The sequence below is a fragment of the Phaenicophaeus curvirostris genome, chromosome 15, assembly GCF_032191515.1.
Source record: "Phaenicophaeus curvirostris isolate KB17595 chromosome 15, BPBGC_Pcur_1.0, whole genome shotgun sequence".
NCBI lineage: Eukaryota > Metazoa > Chordata > Aves > Cuculiformes > Cuculidae > Phaenicophaeus > Phaenicophaeus curvirostris.
Genome location: NC_091406.1, coordinates 501,484 through 524,886, shown reverse-complemented (window position 1 = coordinate 524,886; position 23,403 = coordinate 501,484). Strand labels below are relative to the sequence as shown.

The 23,403-nt window shown below is 44.3% G+C and overlaps 1 protein-coding gene across 3 annotated transcripts; it reads left to right on the top strand.

Moving 5' to 3' along the window:
• The first annotated feature begins 94 nt into the window (after positions 1 to 94).
• On the top strand, positions 95 to 23,251 carry RBM27 (RNA binding motif protein 27). Of its 3 annotated transcripts, none has more exons than XM_069869580.1 (21): positions 95 to 254; positions 2,682 to 2,800; positions 3,325 to 3,449; positions 5,656 to 5,762; positions 6,349 to 6,539; positions 7,337 to 7,594; positions 8,136 to 8,369; positions 9,552 to 9,686; positions 11,512 to 11,661; positions 13,496 to 13,643; positions 13,923 to 14,076; positions 15,196 to 15,453; positions 15,554 to 15,682; positions 16,528 to 16,650; positions 17,135 to 17,209; positions 17,319 to 17,483; positions 17,897 to 18,001; positions 18,108 to 18,293; positions 18,892 to 18,978; positions 19,441 to 19,551; positions 20,184 to 23,251. In XM_069869580.1, the coding sequence occupies exons 1-21, from the start codon at positions 196 to 198 to the stop codon at positions 20,268 to 20,270; spliced, it is 3,006 nt and encodes a 1,001-aa protein (XP_069725681.1). In that variant the 5' UTR covers positions 95 to 195; the 3' UTR covers positions 20,271 to 23,251. The 3 variants fall into 3 exon arrangements, with proteins under 3 accessions (XP_069725681.1, XP_069725680.1, XP_069725682.1); XM_069869579.1 differs by having other exon boundaries at positions 7,334 to 7,594; XM_069869581.1 differs by lacking the exon at positions 11,512 to 11,661 and having other exon boundaries at positions 7,334 to 7,594.
• Positions 23,252 to 23,403: the final 152 nt, after the last annotated feature.

The following is a 23,403-nucleotide window of genomic DNA, read 5'->3' as shown; positions in this document are numbered from 1 at the left end:
CTCGCAGCGCCGCGCTCTGATTGGCTTGTCTCGGCGCGGCCCCGCCCCCGCGCGCCCAGCAGCCCAGCAGCCCAGCAGCCCGCGCGCGGCGCTCGCGTTCGTGGTGCGCGGCCCGCGGTTCCGGTTCCGGTGCAGGAGCGGGGCCGGGCGGCCATGGCGGCGGCCTAGGGCGCAGCCGGGCGGGGCGGCGGCACCATGATCATAGACAACGTGGACGCTCTCAAGTCTTGGCTGGCCAAGCTGCTGGAGCCGATGTGAGTGCAGGCGGCGCCTCCGCCGGGGCCCCGCGGCGCCTGCCCCGCCGAGGCCCCGGGGCGCGCGGTTGTTCTTCCCGCTGTGCGGGGCCCGGGGCCTTTTGTCCCGGGATCCTGTCCCAGGTGCGGCGCACGGGCCTCGGTCGCCGTGTGAGAGCCCGGCTGGGCGGCAGCAGCTGCACCGCCCCCTCCGAGAGCCCCGAGCCGGGCCCCGCGGATCGGCCGGGCCACCGGGCCTGGGCTGGCCGAGTCACCGGCCCCCGGGGCCCCGCATCGGCCCGTCTGCTGGGAGACCAGCGGCCACGGGCAGGGCCCCGCCCGGGGTCAGCCGGGCCACGGCCCCGAGCGGCTCCCTCTCAGCCAGGCTCTGTGCGGGCAGCCTCGTCCCGCTCTTATGAACGAGGGAGCGGGTTGCTGGGAAGCGTTTGGCGGTGGAAGTGGCTGTTTGTGCTGGGGACCTGCCCTCTCGACCCAGCGTGAGTGGCGATGTGGTGTGGGGTCATGCGTGGCTGCAGCCGTTGCAGGGCCCTTCTAGAAGAAGTGAACCTCCAAGCGAGCAGCTGGCCATAAGATTCCTGCAGAAAGTAACACTGAGACACACTTGACATTGCAGATACTGTGTTCCTTGTGTGTAGTTAATGTTTTTACAGTTGTTTTTCTGTTTTCATGCTTTAAATCAAATGTACAGCCTCCCTGGGCTAGTGGTAGGCCTTGGAAAAGGCTCCTTGGCTTTCCTTTGTTCCGTTTTAAGGTAATAGGGCTGTGATGCTTGGTCAGGTTCTTCTGCAAGATCGTCTGTGCCAGAGCATAACCCTTGCTCCTGCACCTTGGCTGCGAGTTCCCTCTGTCCCTCTGCTGTCCTGCTGGTGTTCCTGTGGCAGCTGAGCTGCCCTGCAGGGACGCGAGTTGGAGAGAAGGGCTCCTGGCAGAGAATTGTGGGATTTGTTGAGGGATACTGGCAGTGAGGATGCAGGAGTGGAGATATAAAACAGTTCACCTGGGTCACTATCCACGCTTCATGTGTACTCCTGTCATGCATCACATTACGTAATGCCCAGGAGAAAGTGGAGGTGGTTGCACAGTGACGGATTATCTCCTTATTCTGAAGTTGAAGGTATATAGCCAGCTGCACTACATGGGCACTGGCACCAAATGCATCACACACAGTTTGTTTCTGTGAGCGCATGTAAGAGTTGGGAAGTCTCTAAATTGGTGGTTTGTTAATTACTGCGTTTAACATAGCTCTTGTCGGATGTTGGGAAGAGCGAGCAAACGCCTTTGGAGCAGAGATGCTTGACTGGTTGCTTGCTGAGGGCTTTGATTTTCCTTAACCAGCTGTTAGCTGCACAGCTGTCGGCATTTTGTTTGTTTGTTTTCTGGAGTGTTTTTAACTTGGGACTATTTTGAGGTCTCTATGCTTCATACTATTGATTTCTGTTTCCACGGTTCAGGTTCTTAGAAGGTACCCAGTCCCCTCTCTCAGTGACAGTCTTTAAAAACAGATCTTTACATGGTCAGCCTGTCTTAGGTTCCCACCCACCTGAGAGCTTGCACTTGCACCTGTTTAGAGAGGCAGAGTGAGGAGCTGTTCCTTGGTTATTTAACACTTCGTCTAGTTGTTGTTGTGTTTTTCTAGTAGGTGAATAATGGAGTCTAAGGCAAGAGCTAATTTAAAGATCCGGGCAGAGAACTCCTGCACAGAGTTGGCTGTCTGTAGCCTTCTTGAAGGTAGGTGAGGGCTTAGGCAGCACAGGCGGGGAACCCGTGCCAGGTAGCTGCACCCCATTAGGTATTCAGCACAGTTAAAGGATTACTGTAATGTCTGTAGGCATGGAAGTCGACCTTGGGGCAGACAAAACCCAGCATGCTGGGCACGGTGACTTCAGGAGTGCAGAACGTGACTCTGCCTCTCTGAACTGTGCTTTTGCGGTAAATCTTTCCAAACTTCTTTTCACAGTAATTCCAGTTTAATTCTTTAACCTTGCTTTAATACCTTACGGTACTTCTGTGGTGACTTTCCTGACACTTGCTCTGTGTTCCTGTAGAACCACACTTGGTGATGGTTACTGTGCTTGGGGGAAGAAACAACGGTAGCTGCTCAGTTGCCCTGGAACAGGCTCTTCCTGTAAAGAGGAGGAAAGGTAGTTTTCCCTGAGCAAAGCTCAGGAAGGAGCAGGAGAGTGGGAACATTGTCAGGTGTGGTAGCGTGTGGGGCAGTTGAAAGGCAGATAAAATATTGCATTGTGATTGAAAAGCCTCTTTGCAGGCTCCATCGGCCCCGGGTGCTGCATTGGTGCCAGAAGGCAGAGGAGCACCTGATACATTGCCAGGTTTTCCTCATCAGCTCCTCTGTGAGAGGGGTTGTCCAGCGCGAGGGGCTGGCACACGCCAGCGGAATCACGAGCATCTCTCTCTCTCCCTCCCTAGATGTGACGCAGACCCCTCAGCCTTGGCCAACTATGTTGTGGCATTAGTCAAGAAAGATAAACCAGAGAAAGAGCTGAAAGCTTTCTGTGCCGATCAGCTGGATGTCTTTCTGCAAAAAGGTACTGTGCTTTCTGGTGCGTTTTCTTTTGGTTTCCATTTCACTGTGCGCAGGAGGGAGGGTGACGCACCATTGTTGCCTTCAAAATGCTTCTCGTCACCCATGAACTGAGTCTTTCTTACAGAGCAAGAAAAGATAAAGATCTTTTGATTAAAAAAAAAAATACGTTACGATGAAGCTATGTCTTTTGTTTGTGGTGGCTGGGAGGAAATGCTGTGAAATAAAAGCTGACAGCTTCATGTTAAAGTACCAGTAATGCTGCTAGAGAGTCCCTGACAGATGTTTTATACATGTGGAGAGCCTGGCCCCTAAGAACCTTTCAGGTTTCTGTGAGCTGCTTGTGGAAGTTTCGTTCAAGTTCCCCAAGTGTAATTCCAGCTCTGTGATCAGAGCTGATGTTCATTCACCTCAGATGCTGCTGCAAGCAGTCCACCTGGGTGACTTTTTTCAGGGGCTTCTCTGGTAAATCTGTCAGTGCCCCCAGATCAATGTGTAATGGTGTTTTCCTGTGTTCTGTATCCTCAGAAACATCAGGGTTTGTCGATAAACTTTTTGAAAGCCTCTACACAAAGAGTTATCTTCCTTCTCTTGAACCCACAAAAGCAGAAGCGAAGCCTGCAGGTCAGGAAAAAGAAGTCATCAAGGAAGAGGTAACACTGTGTATTTGGCCTACCTGCCTCTTAATTTCCAGATGAGCCATCCCATACAGTTGTGATCTCTGTGGTGCATCCTGAGAAAAATGAGAGGTGACCATTCAGACCAGAACGTTTTAAAATCCCTTTGTAGAGTCTGTTGTGATTTAGATAAACAGCATCCAGGAACCCTACTCTGATGTCCCTGGCAGTGTACGCTGATCACCATTAGCAAGGGTTTAAGAGAGGGGAGAAGGCAAAAACGTTCTGGAACATTTCAGTTTCATTATGTAAGGAACAGGAATTATTTTCAGTGTTTTCTGTGATAATTAAAACCAGTGAATGGGGACATGCGTGTCCTTGCAGCGTTAAGAGCAAAAACTCTTATAAACAGACCGTGGGGAACGTTTTTTTTTCCTGACAGGTACTCTAAGTCGGTGTGCAGATCTGAGCTCTTGTCTGTGAGCCTGAAATAACTTGAAGGAAAGACTTTGCTTGTTGGAGTTACTTGTTCTGTCTTCAGAGTCAGAACTGGCTGGCAGTCATGGAAGTGACAGATAATTGCAGTGGAAATCCGTCAGTCAGCCAGCACAGAGCTGTGTTGTGTTGTGGAATGCAGGTCCTTGCTTGACTCATCAGCTGATGTAATTGAAGTTGCTATTTATTTTTTTCTCTCCTTTCTGATGTCCTTTTCTTCCTGAGGTTGAGACCCAAAATTGTGACAGTTTATGGAACTAGCTTTGCTGGTGGAAGTTCATGATTTGCTACTATAGAAGACTTTGCCTTTCATAGTTTTCTGATCAGTTCTGCAACTACTGTTGTAATTTATTTTAATTTATAAAAGTGGTTTAGAACTACCCTCAATGGACTTAAACAGTTCTGTGGTGGGAGAAAGGTGAATGAGGGGATAGGGGATGGGAATACGGGAAAAGAGGATACTCAGGACAGCTCTGTGGGACAACTTCTCCCAATCAGGATATGGATTGGCTATTTCACCATCAGCAGGACCTGGGTGATCTGTCATACAGCTCTGTGTGTTATGTGGTTCCTGCGAATGAGGGACACAAAATAAAACAGCTGTAGAACTGTAGCGAAGTCTGGGCTGAAAGGGACTCCAGATAGTGTGGCACAGCCAGGTGTTGAAAGCAGGGCCTTGGGTTAGGCTGCCCAATGCCCCATCAAGCCACGTCTTGAATATTCCTACCAATTCTCCCTGGATAATCCTAATCAAGGAAGCAAGAAGCCTTCCTTCATGTTTTGTTTTAATTGGAAAAACATCTTTTGAAGATTATTGCCTCAGCTTCTGCCACCAAAATTCCCATCAGCTTCTGAGCAGTGTGAAATGGCAGCAAAAGGACCAAGAGGATTCACGGTGGATTGCGCAGGGGGGTGCAGCAGGCAGGCTGCCAACACTGCTTTTACTGAGGCCAGCAAGGAACATGGCTCATTCAACGCTGTGAACAGGATTTGTTTTTAAAGCATTTATGCCAGAGCGTAACCTGGTGATGAATCTGCTTGGAGAAGTAACTCTGTAGTTATATTCCGGTTACCAGTCAGAAAACACCTCAGTTGCAGAACTACTTACTCTTATGGGTTAGAGCGTGGGTAGAGAACTTGTCTTTCATTAACTCTGTTTAAAACCAAAATCTTAGAATCATAGAATGGTTTGGGTTGGAAGGGACCTTAAAGATCATCCGGTTCCAACCCCTGTGCTGTGGGCAGGGACACCTCCCACTGGATCTTGTTGCTCCAAGCCCCATCCAGCCTGTCCTTGAGCAGCTCCAGGAATGGGGCAGCCACCAGTGCTCTGGGCAACCAGGGCAAGGGCCTCCCCACCCTCAGCATGAAGACTTCTTCCTCATGTCCAGTCTAATTCATTCCCCTTCCAATTTAAAGCCATTCCCCCTCATCCTATCCCTACACTCCCTGATCAAGAGCCCCTCCCCAGCTTTCCTAGAGCCCCCTTCAATACTGGAAACTGCTCTAAGGTCTCCATGGAACCCTTCTCGTCTCCAGGCTGAACAACCCAAACTCTCCCAGCCTGTTCTTAGAGCAGAGATGCTCTGATAATATACAGTAGTTTTATTTTGGGGCTCCTCCTACACAGAAAAACTTGCAAGATTTGAAACAAAAAGCCCAACAACCTCTAGCGCTTGCTTACTTGTGGTGCTTGTGTGTTCTGTGTAAGTAACACATGAAGTTGATGCTTGCCCTTGGTTGGCAGTTGTCTCTTAAACAGAATTTTCAAGAGTCAGTTGAAGAGGAGCGGGACAGCAGGAAGAAAAAGTACTCCAGTCCGCAGAGAAGCCGTGCGGATTCCAGTGAACAAAGGTTAGTTTTGAACCAAAATATTGATATATTCTTCTGTATTTGCTGGCAGTCTTCAGCTGTGCAGTTTCACCTCATAGTAGTGATTTTTCAGAAAAATACTGATTTCCTCTCCACTTTTCTGTCTGCAATGTTTTATCTGTGTGCTGATAGCACATGAGAACCCTTCACTAGAAGTTGGTCTCTTGTAAAATAAAAATGGTAATGTTTCTCAAATGCTAATACCTGGGAAGGTCATCGACTCCTTTCTCTACCTTGTTACATAAATGAAAAGCGTTGTTGGGATGGCCTGTAGGGATTGTGGGGGGTTGCTCAGACAGTGTCAGCATCACCTCTAAAACATATTCTGGCTTGGTCATTTAGCTTTTCCACTTTTCCAGATTTTTTTAGCCCTCTCCTTGCTGGTTTCTACCATATAGTGACTGATAGTGTAAGATCCAGTCCTTTTCTATGTAATCAGGGAAATTCCAACTCAAACATTTTGCTGTCTGAGTCTGATGGGAAGGAAGAACAACGTCACAACTTGTGGCAAGCTTGTTTTTCAGTTTGGTTTCTCTTTCTGTAAAGGTGTTTCATATCTGCTTTCCAGAACCAGAGAGAAAAAGCGAGATGATGGGAAATGGAGGGACTACGACAGGTACTACGACAGGGACTTGTACAGAGAGAAGTCCAGCTGGCGACGTGGCAGGAGCAAAAGCCGCAGTAAAAGCAGAGGGCTGAGTCGCAGCCGTAGCCGTAGCAGGGGCAGAAGCAAAGACCGTGATGCAAACAGGAGCGTGGGTGAGTACCCAGGTATTGCTTTAGGAGGACGCCTCCTGTCCGCAGTGCGTATGGGCTGGTCCAGTGGGTGGGAGGTGTCCTTGGGGAGCGGGAGCAGTGTTTGAGAGCTTTGTACTCTTGAAATTATTTAGATGCTGTTCTTCAGAGTAGAACAATTAAGGGGATTGTTTTCTTCTTTGCTAACCTCTTAATTTATCCACAGATGTATAGCAGTGGGTGCCAGTGGCAGATATTGTTGTGCTCTGTCTTGACAGTGCTGTTGATTTATTTGTTTTGTTCTTTAACAACGTTTTATCTTTTTGCAAAATAAGGTTACCCTCTTTTTCACTTTGTTACTGGGTGTTTTTTAGACCAGATTTCTGTGTAACTGAAGGTTGTTACTCGGTGATTGGTTGTTCATTCAGTCTTTTAGAAAAATAAAAGGCACAGATTACAAGGGGTTTAAAGCACATTGAGACCATGCTGGTTGAGGGGAGGGGGTTAGGGGTTTTGTTGCAGGCTTTCCCCTCCTCTTTCTCCTTAAAAGAGAGTGCTGTAATTGCAAATGAAATAAGGAGTAGAGGGATGAATAATGTGCCTTTTGCAAAGAAATCATTTAGATTTCTGAAGTTAAAACCCTGTCTGCGTTATATTGGGTTCTTATTCCATTGGTAAGACTCGGCTCCTTCAAGAACAGTGGAACATACAGGATGCTGGATATTTAATTTTACTGCTGTGTGGTATCTCTCAAGGATGTGATTTACAGAACAAACCATGAAGACTTTACCTTACTTTTTTTTTATTTTTTTTTTAAGCAGAGCACCGAGAGAGATCAAAATTCAAGAGTGAAAGAAATGATGTTGAAGGCTCGTATAATCCAGTTTCCGTGTCTCCCAGTAAATCTTCTGAGCAGTACTCCTCTGCACAAGCTATTCCCAGTGCTGTTACTGTAGTTGCACCTGCACACCACCTTGAAAACACAACCGAGAGCTGGTCAAATTACTACAACAATCACAGCAATCCCAGTTCCTTTGGCAGAAACCCTCCTCCTAAAAGAAGATGTCGAGATTATGACGGTAAACTGTCTGCTTCTTGGGTTTCAGTTTCTTTCCTTGTTTCTGTTATTCTGGGCCTTTTTAAAGCATTCACTAAACACAGGCAGCAAGTCAAAACGCAGTAGTGCATGGAGCATACCCTGTGTGTGAAAGCTGCATGTATGACCTGTGTTTTACTGCAGAAATAACTGTTCTGACTGGAAGCAGTTTGCTTATAACCTAATGGTTGCTAGATAAGAACATAGGGAGTTTTTACACAATTCTGTGTACGCCTGGCAAATATTTCAGGTGCTGGCAGCTCTGATAAAGACTGCAGGACATATGTTTGATATAAAATCACTGCATGACTTGTTTTTCTACAGCCTTTATGATGGGTGCATGTGTGTTTGCATGCTTTTACGGAAGATTAATCTGAATTCTTTTGAAACATCTTCTGGTGATGTAATGTTGGATCAGTGAGCACGTGCTTTCTTAGTAAGAAATAACAGCAAACCCTGAAATGCTGCAAATCTCTGATAACTAATGTTCTTATCCTAACAAGATTAAATGGCCTGTTTTGCAGAGCGAGGATTTTGTGTGCTTGGTGACCTTTGCCAGTTTGATCATGGAAATGATCCTTTAGTAGTAGATGAAGTTTCCCTGCCCAGTATGATTCCTTTTCCTCCGCCACCACCGGGACTTCCTCCTCCGCCTGGCATGCTTCTGCCCCCTCTGCCAGGTCCCGCTCGCAACCTGAGGCTGCCAGTTCCGCAGGCTCATCCACAGCCACCGCCTCCTGTTGTGCTTCCCGTACCAAGTGAGTCCAGCCGCTGTTCTGTGTTCCTTTACATCGCCAGGTTAAAATGATGATGCTCTCAGGAAGATTTGCGTGCATTCAAAGTACTGAGTTCAAGTTTCTTTGCAATCTGTGTGCTATTCACAGTATCACCAGAATCATTCTGAAACATCAGCTCGTAAAAAGAGGATGTCTCTGCACACCAGATTGAATCAGAAAAATGGGGTGGGGAAGTGGGGGCAAGTATCTTTCAGATTGTCTCCTGACCCTGGTGTCATTTGAGTTCATTGTGACACTTGAATTTCTAGCACTTTTGTTTTCCTAATGCAATAGCGCAAAGATTTAGTTTCCTGAAAGTTCTAATAAATGTGTGTCTGTGCTGTGTTGTGTATTGGTTTTAGCAGCACGTAACTGATACATCTGAGACCTATTTTGGCTCAGCAGTGATCTTGAACTGTTCAGTCTTTCTTGTTGTCTTTCTGCATCATATAATGTAAATTCTATGAAGAAATAGGATATTGTGTGTGTGGTTACTCTGTGCTTTATTCCAGCACACAGTGCATGCTGTGTTAGCTGTATCAAACAGCAGCAGCTATGGGATGAGAAATTATTCCATATGGAATTGATCCTTAGTTGTGCATGAGCCATTCAGTGGGCAGGGTTGAGTTGCTGTTGAGTGAAGATACAGGACTCTCTGCTCTTAGTCCTGTCTTTCCAGGCTCTGTAGTGTGACTCATTGTCCTTTGGGGGCACACGCTAATTAGGAATATATGTATCATATGTGGGGCAAACAAAGCAAAAATGCTAAATAAATTCCTTGTCTGTGAGCACCTTTTGCCCTATAGTTCTTGTTTCAGAACTGTAATCAAAATGTTGCTGGTATGATCTCTTGCTCAGAGCAAGACTTGGTTCTCTGTGGCAAAGCAGGGGGAGGAGCTGCTTTAGTTGATGCGATCTCTAACCATAATTAACCTCTGGGAAAGAAAAGGCACTCTGTCCTTTCTGGGAAAGAGCGAAGCTATTGGAATCTGAGTAAGCTACCTGAACAGGGCTCCTCGATATCCTTCTGCTGTAGTGGGATTGTACGTATTTACAGTCTTGACCTTGCTCAAAGCAAGGCATAAACAAATTGCATTGAGTTGTTCGCATGTGTTATCTGTGGAGTTATGAGTTGTTGTGATCTGTTCTGTGGTGTCATTCTAGGGCCACCTTTAACACAGTCAAGTTTGATCAATAATCGTGACCAGCCTGGGACAAGTGCCGTTCCCAGTCTTGCACCCGTAGGAGCAAGGCTACCTCCTCCCTTACCCCAGAACCTGCTGTACACAGTATCCGAACGTAAGCAAATACTGTTTGTTTTTTGGGGGGTTTTTTGTTTGTTTTTTTTTAAATTCCTCTGTTGATGTGTGATTGGAAATGATTACCTCTGCCTTTCTCCAGTACGGACAAATCTAAAAAGAAGTCTGATGGCTTTCCTTGTGGTCAGCACATTGTCTTCTGTTCTGTATGCAATAGCAGTCATGTTCTTTTGCTGAGGAAAGCTCATCTGGTTTCATGTGCTCAAAGCAATGAGGTTGTTTCATGAGAAAGGGACACTTGCAGGCCTGTAATTACAGTTTAACCCAGTCCTTATTCCTGTCCAGTTTGGACTGCTACGGATGAGTTTTCCCCAGCTGTGTATCACAACAGTCTCTATGCTCTTAATACGCTTGCTTTCTATATTTGCTTTTCTTCCTGGCATCAGCTTAGTTCTAGCTTCCTAACTTGAACAAATGCATGGCTTTCAGGGAGCCATCTTGCTTAACAGAGCTCAAAGCTTAAAGTGAGGGGTTTATGAAGGGAAATAGCAAAATCCCTAGAGAGCCCTAGATTGCTGATTTGACATCCTACAAAGCTTGCCTTTGTTTGGTAATGAAAGGAGTAATGGCACTTCCATGCTTTACTTGAGCAAAATAAGATCATTAAGTCTCAGTGTTTTACAGTATTTCCATCTGGGAATTTTTTCCTAAACATCCTGACTGTCATTGAAAGGAGGGCTCTGGTCTATGATTCGTGTCACTTCCCTTGTGACTTTCGTGCTTTTTAGAACTTCAGTCACTTATACATCTTGTTAGATGATCTGTTCGGCTATGTCCAGATGCTGCCAGGCATTCAGATGTCGCCACCTGATTCTTTCAGCTTCAGAACTTCTTTTTACGAGTGATTCTGCCCATCTTGGCTCATGGGGCACCACTGACTTCAGTTGCCCTCTGTAGCTCTGTTCTCCAGAGCATCCCTATAGATTCTCATGTCCTGTTCTTGGACTGCTTCAGTAACAGCTACTGGTTGTCCTCTGTCAGTCCTGTACCAAAGTGTGGAGGAAGGCCTTGCAGTTCAGTTCATGGAAGGGTAGTGGAAGTTCTTTGCAGAGTCTGTAACGGAACTGTAAAGCTTTGGTATTGAAATTCCGGGGCATCTGTTTTAAACTGTAGATTCTCCTCTGTTACTGTGGAATAAGGAGCTGTGATGTAGAGTGCTTCAAGTCTGTCAGGTCCCCTTGTACTGGCATCCCTGTTCTGGGATGTCCTGTGTCCCTGTGGAGTCTTCTGCTGGCTTTATTCTAGTTCTGGTAGAGCTTTTCCTTTTTGCGGTTGGAAAAATGCATCATCTTTGATTTGGACATTGGGCTGGAGGAACAATGAGTCAGTTCTGCCATCTTGTGTTCTCATGGTTACCCTTTTTACTATAATCGCTAGTACTTTACTAGAGCCAGGCAGCTGATCTCACTCTTATGTAATTTAAGAGAATTTAATAGGTAAGTATTGGTCAAATTCCCCAATTTGTTAGCTTTCTTTGGAAACACTGAAGTACGTCCTACCCCAGAAATCCCTTTCTGCATTGAACTGGTCTGTTGGGCAGCAACGACTGCTCTTCTTGAACTATGGGCTTTTGACAAACACAGTTAGATTTAACAAAAATGAGGCTTTGCCCAAATAGGCCTGAGCCTGAAGTTCAGTTGAGAGTTTAATTGCTACACACGTTGGCTGTTCAACCACTTTTCTCTCTCCTCTTCATTCAGAACAACTTCTGATTCTCAGACATCCACGCATTTCCCTTAAAGGAAAATTAACCCGAGTCTTAAACTCATTTGAAAAATTCTTTCATTTCTCTCCTTTTTTTGTAGATACATATGAGCCAGATGGCTATAACCCCGAAGCTCCTAGTATTACCAGTGCCGGTAGATCTCAGTACCGACAGTTCTTTACGAGAGCACAAACGCAGCGTCCAAATCTAATTGGCCTAACATCTGGGGAGATGGATACAAATCCAAGAGGTAGGAAGGGTTTCTAGTCATTGCTCTTGCTATTTTTGTCCGAGACCATCAACACTCATTTTCCCCTTTTTCAGGCTGAAAGCAGTAGTTTTTCCTCACTGTTCTAGTATTTAGAGCAATTCTCAAACATCTCTACCTTTTTCTAAATGACGATATGACCATATTGCCATCAAAGCAACCTTTTTAGTTAAAAATAGCCCCTAGGTTGGGAATGTTAGAAGGATTTTTTGGTTGGATGGGTGGGGTTTTGTTCCTCTTTATCCTGCAAAGGAACTGTTAGGGTGCAGAGTGCCTCTAGAGAGACAAATGGGGCAGAAAGATGGCTTTAAGCAATTGCTAAGGGCATGTTTAGGGCTTGGGGTGCATAGGTGATGATCTGCAGAGCTTGTCTTGACTGTTGAGACTGCAGTGAAGGGGGGAACTGCCTTGGCGTGGTGGTCTGACTCTGTAGCCAGCTGTTATCTCTAAAATGAACATTGCAAGGAGTGTTCTAATTCTCCTGCAGAAGTCACAGTCTGCCTTTAGGTAATTCTGAACCCTTAACTGGGTGAATGAAGATGTGGCTTTAGTGGTGACACGTACCAAATCCCTCTTAGGGGAGAGAACAAATCGGAGCTCTTTAAAAAAATGTTTATTCTCCTAGCATAACTCTCTTTTTTCCATCCTGCTTCCCCTGCCATCATCCTTAAAAGAAAAATTTTTAACTATCAATGTTTACTGTTTCGTTTTAGTGTTCCTTAATGCAGTAAAGAAGAAAGATATTTTGCACTTTCAGTGTCTCATCCTATAAAGAACATGGTTAAATACTATTGCAGAAATTGTCATTGCTGTTTTCATCTTAATGAGCCTCATAAAGTCAGGGTTGGGGCTTTATTGCTGGCCCCCAGATTCTCTTGAAGAACCCATTCTGGCTCTAAGGCATGGCTGGGAGCTTGGCAGTGGTGCTTCAGGCTGCTTGTTTTACTGTCTCGGTCAGGTGTGTGAGAGGTTTGTTCTCAGATCATCCTCTAAAGTAAGGTAAAAGCCAAATGCCCTAAAATACCCAGTCTTTGCTCTCACCACTGTCATCAGCAGAGCTCTCACGTACAGAAAAGGCATAGAAAGTTGATTTGTAACTCAGACTGCTTTTCAGGAGTTGGATATTCAGCATTTGCAGGAGACTGATGGCAGTAGCACAGTCTTAAAAAGACTGTAAACAAGTACTTGGCAAATGAAATCTGTGAGATTTGTGATCTAGCATTTCAGCTTTGTTTTTGTGGAAGCTGCTTCAGACTTGAAATCTCATGCCTCAGAGTGTGAGTTCGTGCCATGGCTGGCGCATAACAGTTTGCTGAAAACTGGATGGCGGGGTGACAGGGAATGGCAGTGGGAGGAGTACATCCTGGGTTGCTTTTTTGCTGTTAGAGGTTAATGCAGTTAAAACTGTTGGTTGGTTATTCAGCCCTTGTCAAGCTGCAAAGCTCTAACCTGAAGTCTGGGAACTCAGCCTTGGTTCTTTCCCTCCTCTTTTGTTCTTTCCCCGTCTCTTTTTTTTTTTTTCTTCCTCATCTTGCAGAATCTGAATTTTCAGAACCTTGGAAAATGAAGCTTTAGCTTTGTTTCTTCAAGGTAGTACTAATCTTAATGTCCAAAATGAGTCCAGCCAGCAGTGACAAGGTAGTTTTCCTCAACCTGTTGAGTAAGGCTTGCAAATGATTTCTGCAGTAACTTCATAAACAAAACTTGCCAACTTGCTAACTTTTGGTTTTTAACTTTTTTACTGTTTATGTGAAAGCTTTTCCAGTGTCTCTGTTGATGTGGGGTGATTAACATAGGTCTTTTTCCTTTCCTCCAGCTGCCAACATTATCATCCAGACTGAACCTCCCATTCCCATTACAAATAATAGCAGCACTGTAACTAGAGTTGTCCTTGAACCAGACAGCAGGAAAAGATCTCCAAGCAGCATGGAATGTCCACCGTTAAAGAAACCATGGCTGGGAAAGTAAGAATTAGCAACTGCACTTGACTAGTTGGGATGCATTTCATAGCTGTTAGTGCTGTGACTGCAGCAATTTGCTGGTCCCTTAGATTGTTTGGGTCAGAGATTCTGTGTCCACATAACACAGACTTAAACATTTGCTGGTGGAAGGAGCTCTTTTCTGTTAATGTTTAGAATTTATACTTTTTATGATGAAAGTAGAAGTCGAATGTGCATTAACATTTGCTGTCTTACTTAGGTGTTGAGATGCCTATCTAAATTACTTGCTGTCTTTTTTTCTAGGCAAGCGAATAACAACCAGAATAAGCCAGGATTTTTGAAGAAGAATCAGTACACTAATACAAAACTAGAAGTTCGAAAAATTCCACCAGAACTGAACAATATTACACAGCTCAACGAACATTTCAGCAAGTTTGGAACTATTGTAAACATTCAGGTAAAAAAGTTCACTTTTATGCCCATTTGTGGGCCTTGTATTTTCCTTGTAGCCTTCTTGAGTATTGCAGCTGAGCTATGTTCCTTGAGAAACCTTTCTGGAGGTTGGCTGGGAGAGGAGGGGATTAAAGTCAAATAAAACTTTTCTTGGTTCGTTCTGTATTATTGTCTGTAAAAGTATATTGGCTTCTGGCTTTGTCAGGTCTTATTACATTTAAAAGGCTTGCTGGTTTTAGCAGTATCTAAGCCAACCCAGGCTTCTGAGCAACTTGGGTATGATTTTTTGATAGAGCTTTTCTAACAGTTTCTGTCTTGTGTTGTAGTCCTGCAGTATTTCAGTCAGAATTTTAAACCAAGATGCTGCAGAAGAGTCTCTCTAATATATCAGTTTGTTACCACTTTACATCCTAGAACTGGCTGCAGTGCAGGGTCTTCCTTCTGCACTGTATAAGCAAAGCTCAGGTAGTTACGTGGTTAAAATGGCATTTAATTTCCTTTTTATTTTTCTAGACAGAATTATTGCTTCAGATCCTGGGTTAAAGGTCTGAATAGAAGACTGGCACCTGGAAAGCCTCTGTATTTCTTGAGTTGATAATTTTACGTCTTAGCCCAGAGACACTGTGGTGCTTTCTGCCCCCTGATGATGAAATAATGCATGAAATAAGGCTATGTTTTTATCCCTGTGATTAGGTTTTAGAGAAAAATAGCCTTATTCAAGACTGTCAGACACTGCAGACAGAGAACATGATGAACCTCTGCATTGCTCATTCTGGGACAGCAGGCATCTTTCAGGGGGTTGGAATAAATGGATTCTGAGACAGTATCAGGGTCTTTTCAGTCCCACCCCACTGGGTTCATGGTGCTCTGAATGTGTGAGGCTGGTCAGAGGAGTCTTTTTTCATTTGACTTAATTTTGCTGTACATAGACTTGCTGCAGGTTCGTGTAATATCTGCCAAAAGGTACTTGACTTTAATCACCCAGAGTGTTTTGCCTTTATTCTGAGCTGTTAATCACTGGGTATCCCACTCATTATTGCAGATTATTCATAGATCAGTTTGCTGCTGGTTGAAACGTTTTCTTCCTTGAGAAGTAATGTATTTTCATGAACTTTTGATTTAGGTTGCTTTCCAGAATGATCCTGAAGCTGCTCTAATTCAGTACTTAACTAATGATGAGGCTAGGAAAGCAATTTCCAGCACAGAGGCCGTTCTAAACAACCGATTTATAAGGGTGCTGTGGCACAGGGAAGGCGAGCAGCAGTCCCCGTTGCAGCAGCAGCAACAGACACCCACGCAGTCTCTCCATCACCAACTGCACCTGCAGCAGCAAGCCCTGGCCACCTCTCCAGCTGTGACAACGCACAGCAACTTGTCAAAGGTATTGAGCTGTCATAAACTAGGGATTGAGCATTCCTGAATGACTGCTTTCAAAAAGCAGAGGATATAATTGTTATTTCTCAATATCTGCTGTTGCACAGGTAATGACGAAACCACTGGCCTCTGGTGCCTATGTGCTTAACAAAGTCCCAGTGAAACGTCGCCTCGGAGCAGCAGGCGGAAACCAACCTGACTTAAGCCAGGCCGGGGCAGTGGTAGACGACTCTCCGGTATGTCTGCAAAGACCATCTTACTGCTACCAGTGAAAACTTTGGCATGTGTGCTGAGAAGGAACCAACAAGTATAACTTGCAAGTTTTTTCAAGTTGGTTCTGTTTCTTTTCATTAGGATTCCATGCAACCACACAGTCTTTTTCCTAGTTTCCTTAGCTGTTTGCAGACACTTGTTCCTGTTTTATACAGAAACGAAGTATCAGTATTTTTAGTAACAGAAAATATTTTTGGCAGTGCTTCACAGCAAATATATTTGACAGCCTACACGCAATGTCAGGTTTTTGTCAGTGAGTCAAATCGCTCTCCCCAGTGATTTCTGCGCTTATGCTGTGCTTTAACAGCGGCACTGGAAGCTTATAGAATGCTTCTGTAGGGAGTTCAAGTTGATTCAGTCTAATTCACACTGATACCATAGTGCAACACATGTCCTTGGCCACAGAGAAGTCCTTTTAGAAAGGAAGGACACAGGTGCCTTGCTCTGCCTTACTTGGTCAGAAAGTGCCCTGTTAGACTGGCTGCAAAGCTCAATATAATGCAGATGCAGATCAGCTTCAGTGGCCTTCCTAGTGGGTATCAGGATACAGAGGGGGTTTTGGATGAGGAGGGAAAGTATCTTTTGCAGGAGTCATTTTCGCAAGCATTTAAGCTGCTTGCTTCTGAGCAAGGTGGCTGTTAGATGGATGCCTTTATGCATGTGTTTTAGTTGCCTTGGTCTTTCTGTCTCATTGCTCAAATCTGGAAGTTGGTGTTCATGTTTCACAGAATGGGTTCCTCTCCCTCACTGATAGCTTATAAGGGGTGTGATATACCATTACATGGTTTTGTGTTTTTTACTGTTTCAGACATTTCCTGCTTCTAGCAGCCATTCAAAAATGGTTTACAGTTCTTCAAACTTAAAGACATCAATGAAGCCTGGTGCAGGCTCTAAACCCCACGATGTGCAAGAAGCCCTTAAAAAAAAACAGGTACTCAGCTGTCCATTGCCTGACCGCTACTGTAGCAGTCAAAGTACTTTATAAAGTAAGGTTTGATGGGCGACTTAAACCTCAGTGCTGTACAGCATTCTACACTAGCGTAGTTGCTGTAGTTGTTATCACTATCTTGCCAATGCACGCTGAGGTTAATCATGGGTGAGGGAGTACTCCTTTCAGGGCATCCTGCATGACAGAGCTGGTTGGGTGTGGGTTTTCATGAGGCATTGCTCTGATTGCAATCTCTGCGGGTATGAGACACAACAATGACAATGCAGGGCATGTTTTTTAACAGCTGTCTGAAGGGGGCACAGATTCAGTAGAATATTTAAGAACAGGGAGTTAGCAACTCCTTGTTTTATTCCAGATCAGGTACGCTTTATACTGGTGTGTTTTGCAAATGGGTAGACTTCATTGTGGCCTTCACATGTAATGCTAGACTATTTTTACTGATGGAAACAATTTTCTCCTTATGTAGGAGGCAATGAAACTCCAACAAGACATGAGGAAAAAGCAGCAGGAGATGTTAGAGAAGCAAATAGAATGCCAGAAGGTAAGATGAGAATATCATCTAGTACATACATTCTGATTTTGTAGACTGCTGTCTATTCAGTGTTGGTTTTCCTGGAATTTTATATTCCTGCTCTTTTATTAACACATAGATGTTGATATCCAAGCTGGAGAAAAATAAGGCCGTGAAACCAGAAGAGAGAGCAGAAATCATGAAGACCTTAAAAGAGCTTACAGGAAAAATATCTCAGTTAAAGGATGAATTAAAAACTTCATCCACAACCTCTACACCATCAAAACTGAAGTCCAAGACAGAGGTATTTTATTTATTGTGCAAGACACTTGCCCACCTGTCATTTTGTAACTGTTTCTAATGTTATATCCTAAAACTGCAGCAACATTAGATCAAAACGCATTCAAGCAATTGTTTGAGTTTGAGAGTGATAACAATGGACAAGTAAGCTTTGGTGTTAAGTAGCTCGGATGACCCAGTTTTGGTTGTAGCTCATTCAAGCTTGTTCCAATTCTGAAGCAGAGAATTCTGGACCTTTGAAAAATGGGTTGGACAGGGTCATGGAGGCAACTAAAACAAACTGAATTTAGCAGAAAGTGGATATTATGTACTGATTTATCATTTACATAAAGGTGTTGCTGAAGAAGCGGAGTAAAACGTTAAAGGCACACAGTTCTACTTTTGATTTTTCTTTTTTTCTCTGTGCCTTTTTTTAAGGCACAAAAGGAACTTTTAGACGCAGAACTGGACTTTCACAAGAGATTGTCTTCTGGAGAGGACACAACAGAGCTGCGAAAAAAGCTAAATCAGTTACAAGTAGAGGTGAGTTTGTCTGGATTGATGCTTTTAATGTAGTTGTGATATATAAGTAGCGTAAATCCTTTCAAACCAAGAATGGCTTTGTACATGCTTTGCCACCTTTGAACAGGCTGCCCGCCTAGGCATTTTGCCTGCCGGTCGAGGAAAGACAGTGCCAGCCCGAGGACGAGGACGGGGTCGTGGTGGGAGAGGAAGGGGCATGTTGAATCATATGGTGGTGGATCATCGTCCCAAAGCACTAACAGTTGGAGGCTTTGTTGAAGAGGAGAAGGATGAATTGCTACAGCACTTCTCTGTAAGTATGAGGTCACAGTAAAAAAGGAAAAACTTGAAGAGGAGAATTGTGGGCAAACTACGAATCCAAAATTGCATAGGTAACCTGTACCCTGCACACGTGCTTACTTCCAGAGAGAAGCATGGTGAGGACATTGTAAGTAACTGCTTCTTTTCTGAATCCCTGAAGATGTGAGTCTCTGTTTCTGTTAGTGCAAGTAGATCAAAGACTTTGTCGTGAATTCATGGAACAGGTAATAGGGAAGCAGGCAGCTTCAGAAGTTATCAAGGGTGTAAATGTAACGTTTTAAAGCTGCTCTCCAATAGCTACCCAATGCATTTGAATTGAGTTCTGAGCTATAAATTAATATACTTATTTCTTTTCCTCCTGCACAATCAAGCTCTGTTTATTAAAATAACGGTAAATCTGAGCTTTTGCCCCAAAATACAGGTACAAATGCTGCAGTGTTGCTGGGTGATGCAGCTGAGATTTCTCTGGCTCTCCCTTTTCTGTCTGAAAAACATTTCAGTGACATTTTGGCATGCTGCAGGTGTAGCACGATGGTCATATTTTTGGAGGAGACTATTGCCACTGTTCCTAATTGATTTTTCTCTTATAGAAATTTGGAGATATTGAAGACCTTCAAGAAGAGGATTCCCCACTAAGTGTCGTTCTAACTTTTAAATCTCGCTCAGAAGCTGAGAATGTAAGTACAATTAAAGGATGGGGGGTTTTTTTATGGTTCTTTAATAAGAATTTTTAACTTATTGTCTGTCTTTGTATTTGAAAATACAGCAGGCTTCAATCCCACTGGTCTGAGCCAGACAATGTGGGTTTTGTTGCTGCTGCCTGTGGTGTCACTGGAGGGGGAAGTATCTCCCAGTTTTTTAACAGTAACACAGGTCATTTGCTGATAAAGGTTCGATGTCACAATCAGTTCTGAGCTCTGTAGTCATTGCAGATTGCTGGGAGATGAGCATTGTTCAGCAGACTTGGGGTTGACTGAAGCTGCTTTCAGAAGACACAATTGGATGATTGTGATTTATTATGTTTGAGGTCTTCAAATGTGCATTTGCATGATGTGCTCTGGGTCCAGCTTGTTGTTGGGCATCTTAAATTCTTCACTTGATCTCTTCTTTATGCTATGTTCATTTGACATACAATCCAGGCTGCTAACCAGGGATCCCAGTTCAAGGACCGACGGCTACAAATATCGTGGTACAAACCTAAGGTACCCTCGGTGTCCACAGAAGTTGAGGAAGAGGAGTCTAAGGAAGAGGTATGAAAACACGTTAAAAACCTGAATCCCCCTTCTAGGAATCTGATAGCAAAGCACATTTTTGGGGTACAGCTTTCTGTTTGCTGAAGAAGTTTCATAAAAGATGTTTTTGCAAAACAGAAACTTAACTGGGTTTTGAGGTACATTTCCACACTTTTGAAGAAGGAAAAAGGAAAACAAAACTGACACTTTCTGGATGGGATGTTGACTTGTGAACAGTGACAATAAGCCTCGCGTTCTCTGTGTGCAGGCTGTGAATCTTTTTATTTCCCAGTATTAGTGCTCCACTAGAGGAACAGTTACCTATGTTCTCTCCTGGAATGAACACTTTAAGAAACCTTTTTTTAAAGGTTTTCCCATCCAGGTATTTCACAGAGTTTAAAGGTGTTGTCTTGGAGCAGGTGGGCGGTTGTTTATTCCTGCTTCCTTTGAAGTTTGCCTTTATTTCCTCTCTTGATGTGTGAGGCTGCTGTTCTTTCCATAGAGCCTGTTGGATGGGATTGTGTGCGTTTCAGCGAAACACAGGGTGACGAGAACTTGGTACCAAGTGTGGCTGTTGTTGTGTCACATGACATGTTTTCTGGGACGTAGCACAGAACTTTTGTTTACGAGTTTGGTTTTTCTTCCTCTAGGAGACTGAAACCTCAGATTTGTTTTTGCACGAAGATGACGATGACGATGACGAAGATGAGGATGAATCCCGTTCTTGGAGAAGATGAAACTTGATGTTGGAAATGTATAATTTTAGGAATATAATTCAAGCTGCATCTTTTAAACATTTATTTAAGGAAGTTGATGAGCCAAAAAAAGCTTTACTTTCTTTTCAAACCACAAGACTTAAAGTAGGCGAAGTTTGTTATAAAACATTTCGGATCTTGAGCTGTGATACTAAGGTAGCCAAAGGCCCAGTAACATTTTACATTATTACCAAGCTCACCAGGGTGGTGATTTTTTTCTATTTAAGAAGGATCAAAAAAGAAGGGGGGGAGGGAATAATATTTTCTTGTCCTTTTTTTTGTGTCACCTGTATTTCCTTGTTTTGGGTTTTTTATAATGCAATTGATTTGTTAGTTTATAATTGAAAAGCTATTACAGGTTTTATTTAGCAATATAAGGGGGTCAGGGGAAAGACGTGACTTTCATTAAATGTTATGAAAGAAAAAACTGCCTCATTTGCTAATTGAAAAAGGGTAGCGTCTTATTTCATATGGAGTCAGTGTAGGAATTGTGGCTAAATTTATAACTCATTTATTTCTATATGTTTGAAAGCCACGTGGTCTCTGTCTTCTGCTCTTTGTGAGAAGAGATGGAAGGAGGAATTTAACAGGGTATCATTAGAATATTGTCCAGTTCACGTGGTTTCCTCAAACTGTGCTTCACAGAAGGCATCAGCAGTGGCGTCTATTTGAGGGGATTTGCACTCCCCATTGATTTTCTTCTGTAGTTTCAGTACAGATTCAGGTTGAAGTCAGACTGCTTACTGCACTTCAGTATTTGTGATTGTGAATGTAGTGAGTTTCATGCTTCCTAAAAAGTAAACCAGCTGAACTGGCACTGCCTACCAGCCAGCAGAAATTTTCTCTTCTCCCTTCACCAACTGTTCATTTTATGTTCAAACCAAATCCTTGTAGCGTTCAGAGCAAAAGGCTTTTTAACTGACAGAATCTGTGTCCCACTCAAAGGCTTAGTTAGAGCAGTGGTACATCTCAAGAGGAGCATGCAGAGTGCTGGGCTTGCAAGGTTCCTTGTTTATCTGTGAGTGTAGTCGTGTCCAGACATATGTGGGACAAGCACTGTTCTGTCCTCAGTTGCCTTATCGTTGTACCATCTTAAAAACACTCCCAAGCTGGCCTCCCCCAGCACCGGGTGTGTGAACGCAGAGGTGAGGGTGATGCTTGCAGGCTGAGCTGGTGCCCAGCTCCTGCCCTTCACGAAGGTGTCATCGAATGGGCATCTCCCTCCACTCTGTCCCCTCCTACCATGCACTGCCTGATGCAGTTTATGTATGTTCCTCTACGGATTAAACACGGTGTGGGTGCAGAAGGGCTCTCCCCTTTGGGTAGTTGGCTCCAGTACATTAGCCAGCAAGTTCATGGCTGCAGAAAGCTACACATCAAAGCCTTTAAATTCCAATGGCTCTGAACTCGGCCAGGGCCATGTCCTGTGCACAGCGCTGGGCTCACTGTCACCTAATCTATCATCCTTGGTGTAGCAGAATCCAAGCCAGTGTGAACTCCTATTTCCATGTCCACTGGAGGGAACGTGTCAGTATTCTGTCTCTTTACATCAGAACCTCACTGCTCAATACACTTGGGGCTGCCCTGCTACTGCTGAGGCTAAATTACATTGAAGAACTGAGGGGAAACCAGTCCTACCAACCTAGAAGAATGTCTTTGCTTTTCTCCAATCATCTGATGTTGTTTTATGGCTGTGGCTTAGTCAGTGTGAATTCTGAAAAATCCATTGCAACAAACACCTTTGAGTCCTGACAGTTTAAAGAATGAGAGAGGGAACAAAAGGATTTATATATTTTTCTGTACAGAGTTTTTTCTTAAACTGTATAATTTTGTAAATATTTTTGCTTTTTTTGTGTACTAAAACTACCAGCGTATAGATTTCCATAAGAATTGTTGTATTTTTGTATTTGGAAAATGAAAATTACAGTGAATGGACAGAGCTGTAAGATGCATTGCAGTAGGCTTTGACAGGTGTAGACTGGGATTCCTTTTCATAGGGTTTTGGCTCCGCAGTGACCTGTGTGGCGTGCTGGGCCAGCTGTTCCCACAGAGCGAGGCGCAGGGACCGAGTGCGGTACCTTCCTGTGTCCAGAGCTTCTGAGTTCTTTTCCCCCCTTCAGGATATGCACTGGCAGCTCACACCGACCCCCAGGGCACATCCCTGAGCGCAGCCGGTGCTGTGCGTTACTGGGAACTTGGCACTGGGCTGTACAGTGGTCCTTGCCCGCAGGGGCTCGGGGAGGGGAAGGCTGTTGCAAAGCTGCCTTTGTTTTGCTAAAGCTTATGAGTTCCCTGTATTTCAGGTGTGCCAGGCTCTGCTGGACTGTGCTGGAGGGGTGGGGTGGTGGGTTGGTACAGCTTATTTGTTTCTATGGCAACGTAGAAAGGCCGCATACTTTAGAGTTCCCGAGACTGAATGTTATCAACGAGGGAGCTGGTGTGCACCGCAGAGTCTGTGTGGGAGACGCTGGGTCGGATGTGCCTGTGACTGTGGGATGGGAACATGGACAGGGTACGGGGTAGGGAAGAAAGAGGCGGTGTGCACGATGATCTCCCTTTCACTGAATGAACCCAAGCAGAAAGAACAAACAAGCTCGAGTTGCGAGGGTGAAGCTGAAGCCACTGCCAGCTCTCATTGAGCACTGTGCCTCTTGGTCAAACCCTGTGAAAAGGAATCGGTTCCTCGTGGTGTATAGCGAACTTGTACCATAGTTTTTACGAATTGTGAACTTGTGTAATAGCATCATAGGAGATATTGTTGGATTTCTAACTGTTTATACATTTAAATTCATATATGTAATGTTTGTTTTATTGATTACAATCTGAATTTCTAAGATGCATGTTGACTTTTTTTGCAATAAAGATCTGCTATGGGATGGTTCAAAATTTAGAAAAGATAAAGAAAATTCTAACTTAAATTGGACAGCAGAACCATTCCCAAAAAATTACAGCTATCACAAAAAGAGCGTTATCACATTTTTTGGGGGGAAATACAGGTGTCAAGGGGTGTTTACTGATGTGGAGTGAATGCCTGGATAAAATGCGTCTGTGCTCTGAAATCGACTCACAGAATGGTTTGGGTTGGAAGAGACCTCAAAGCCCATCTAGTCCCACC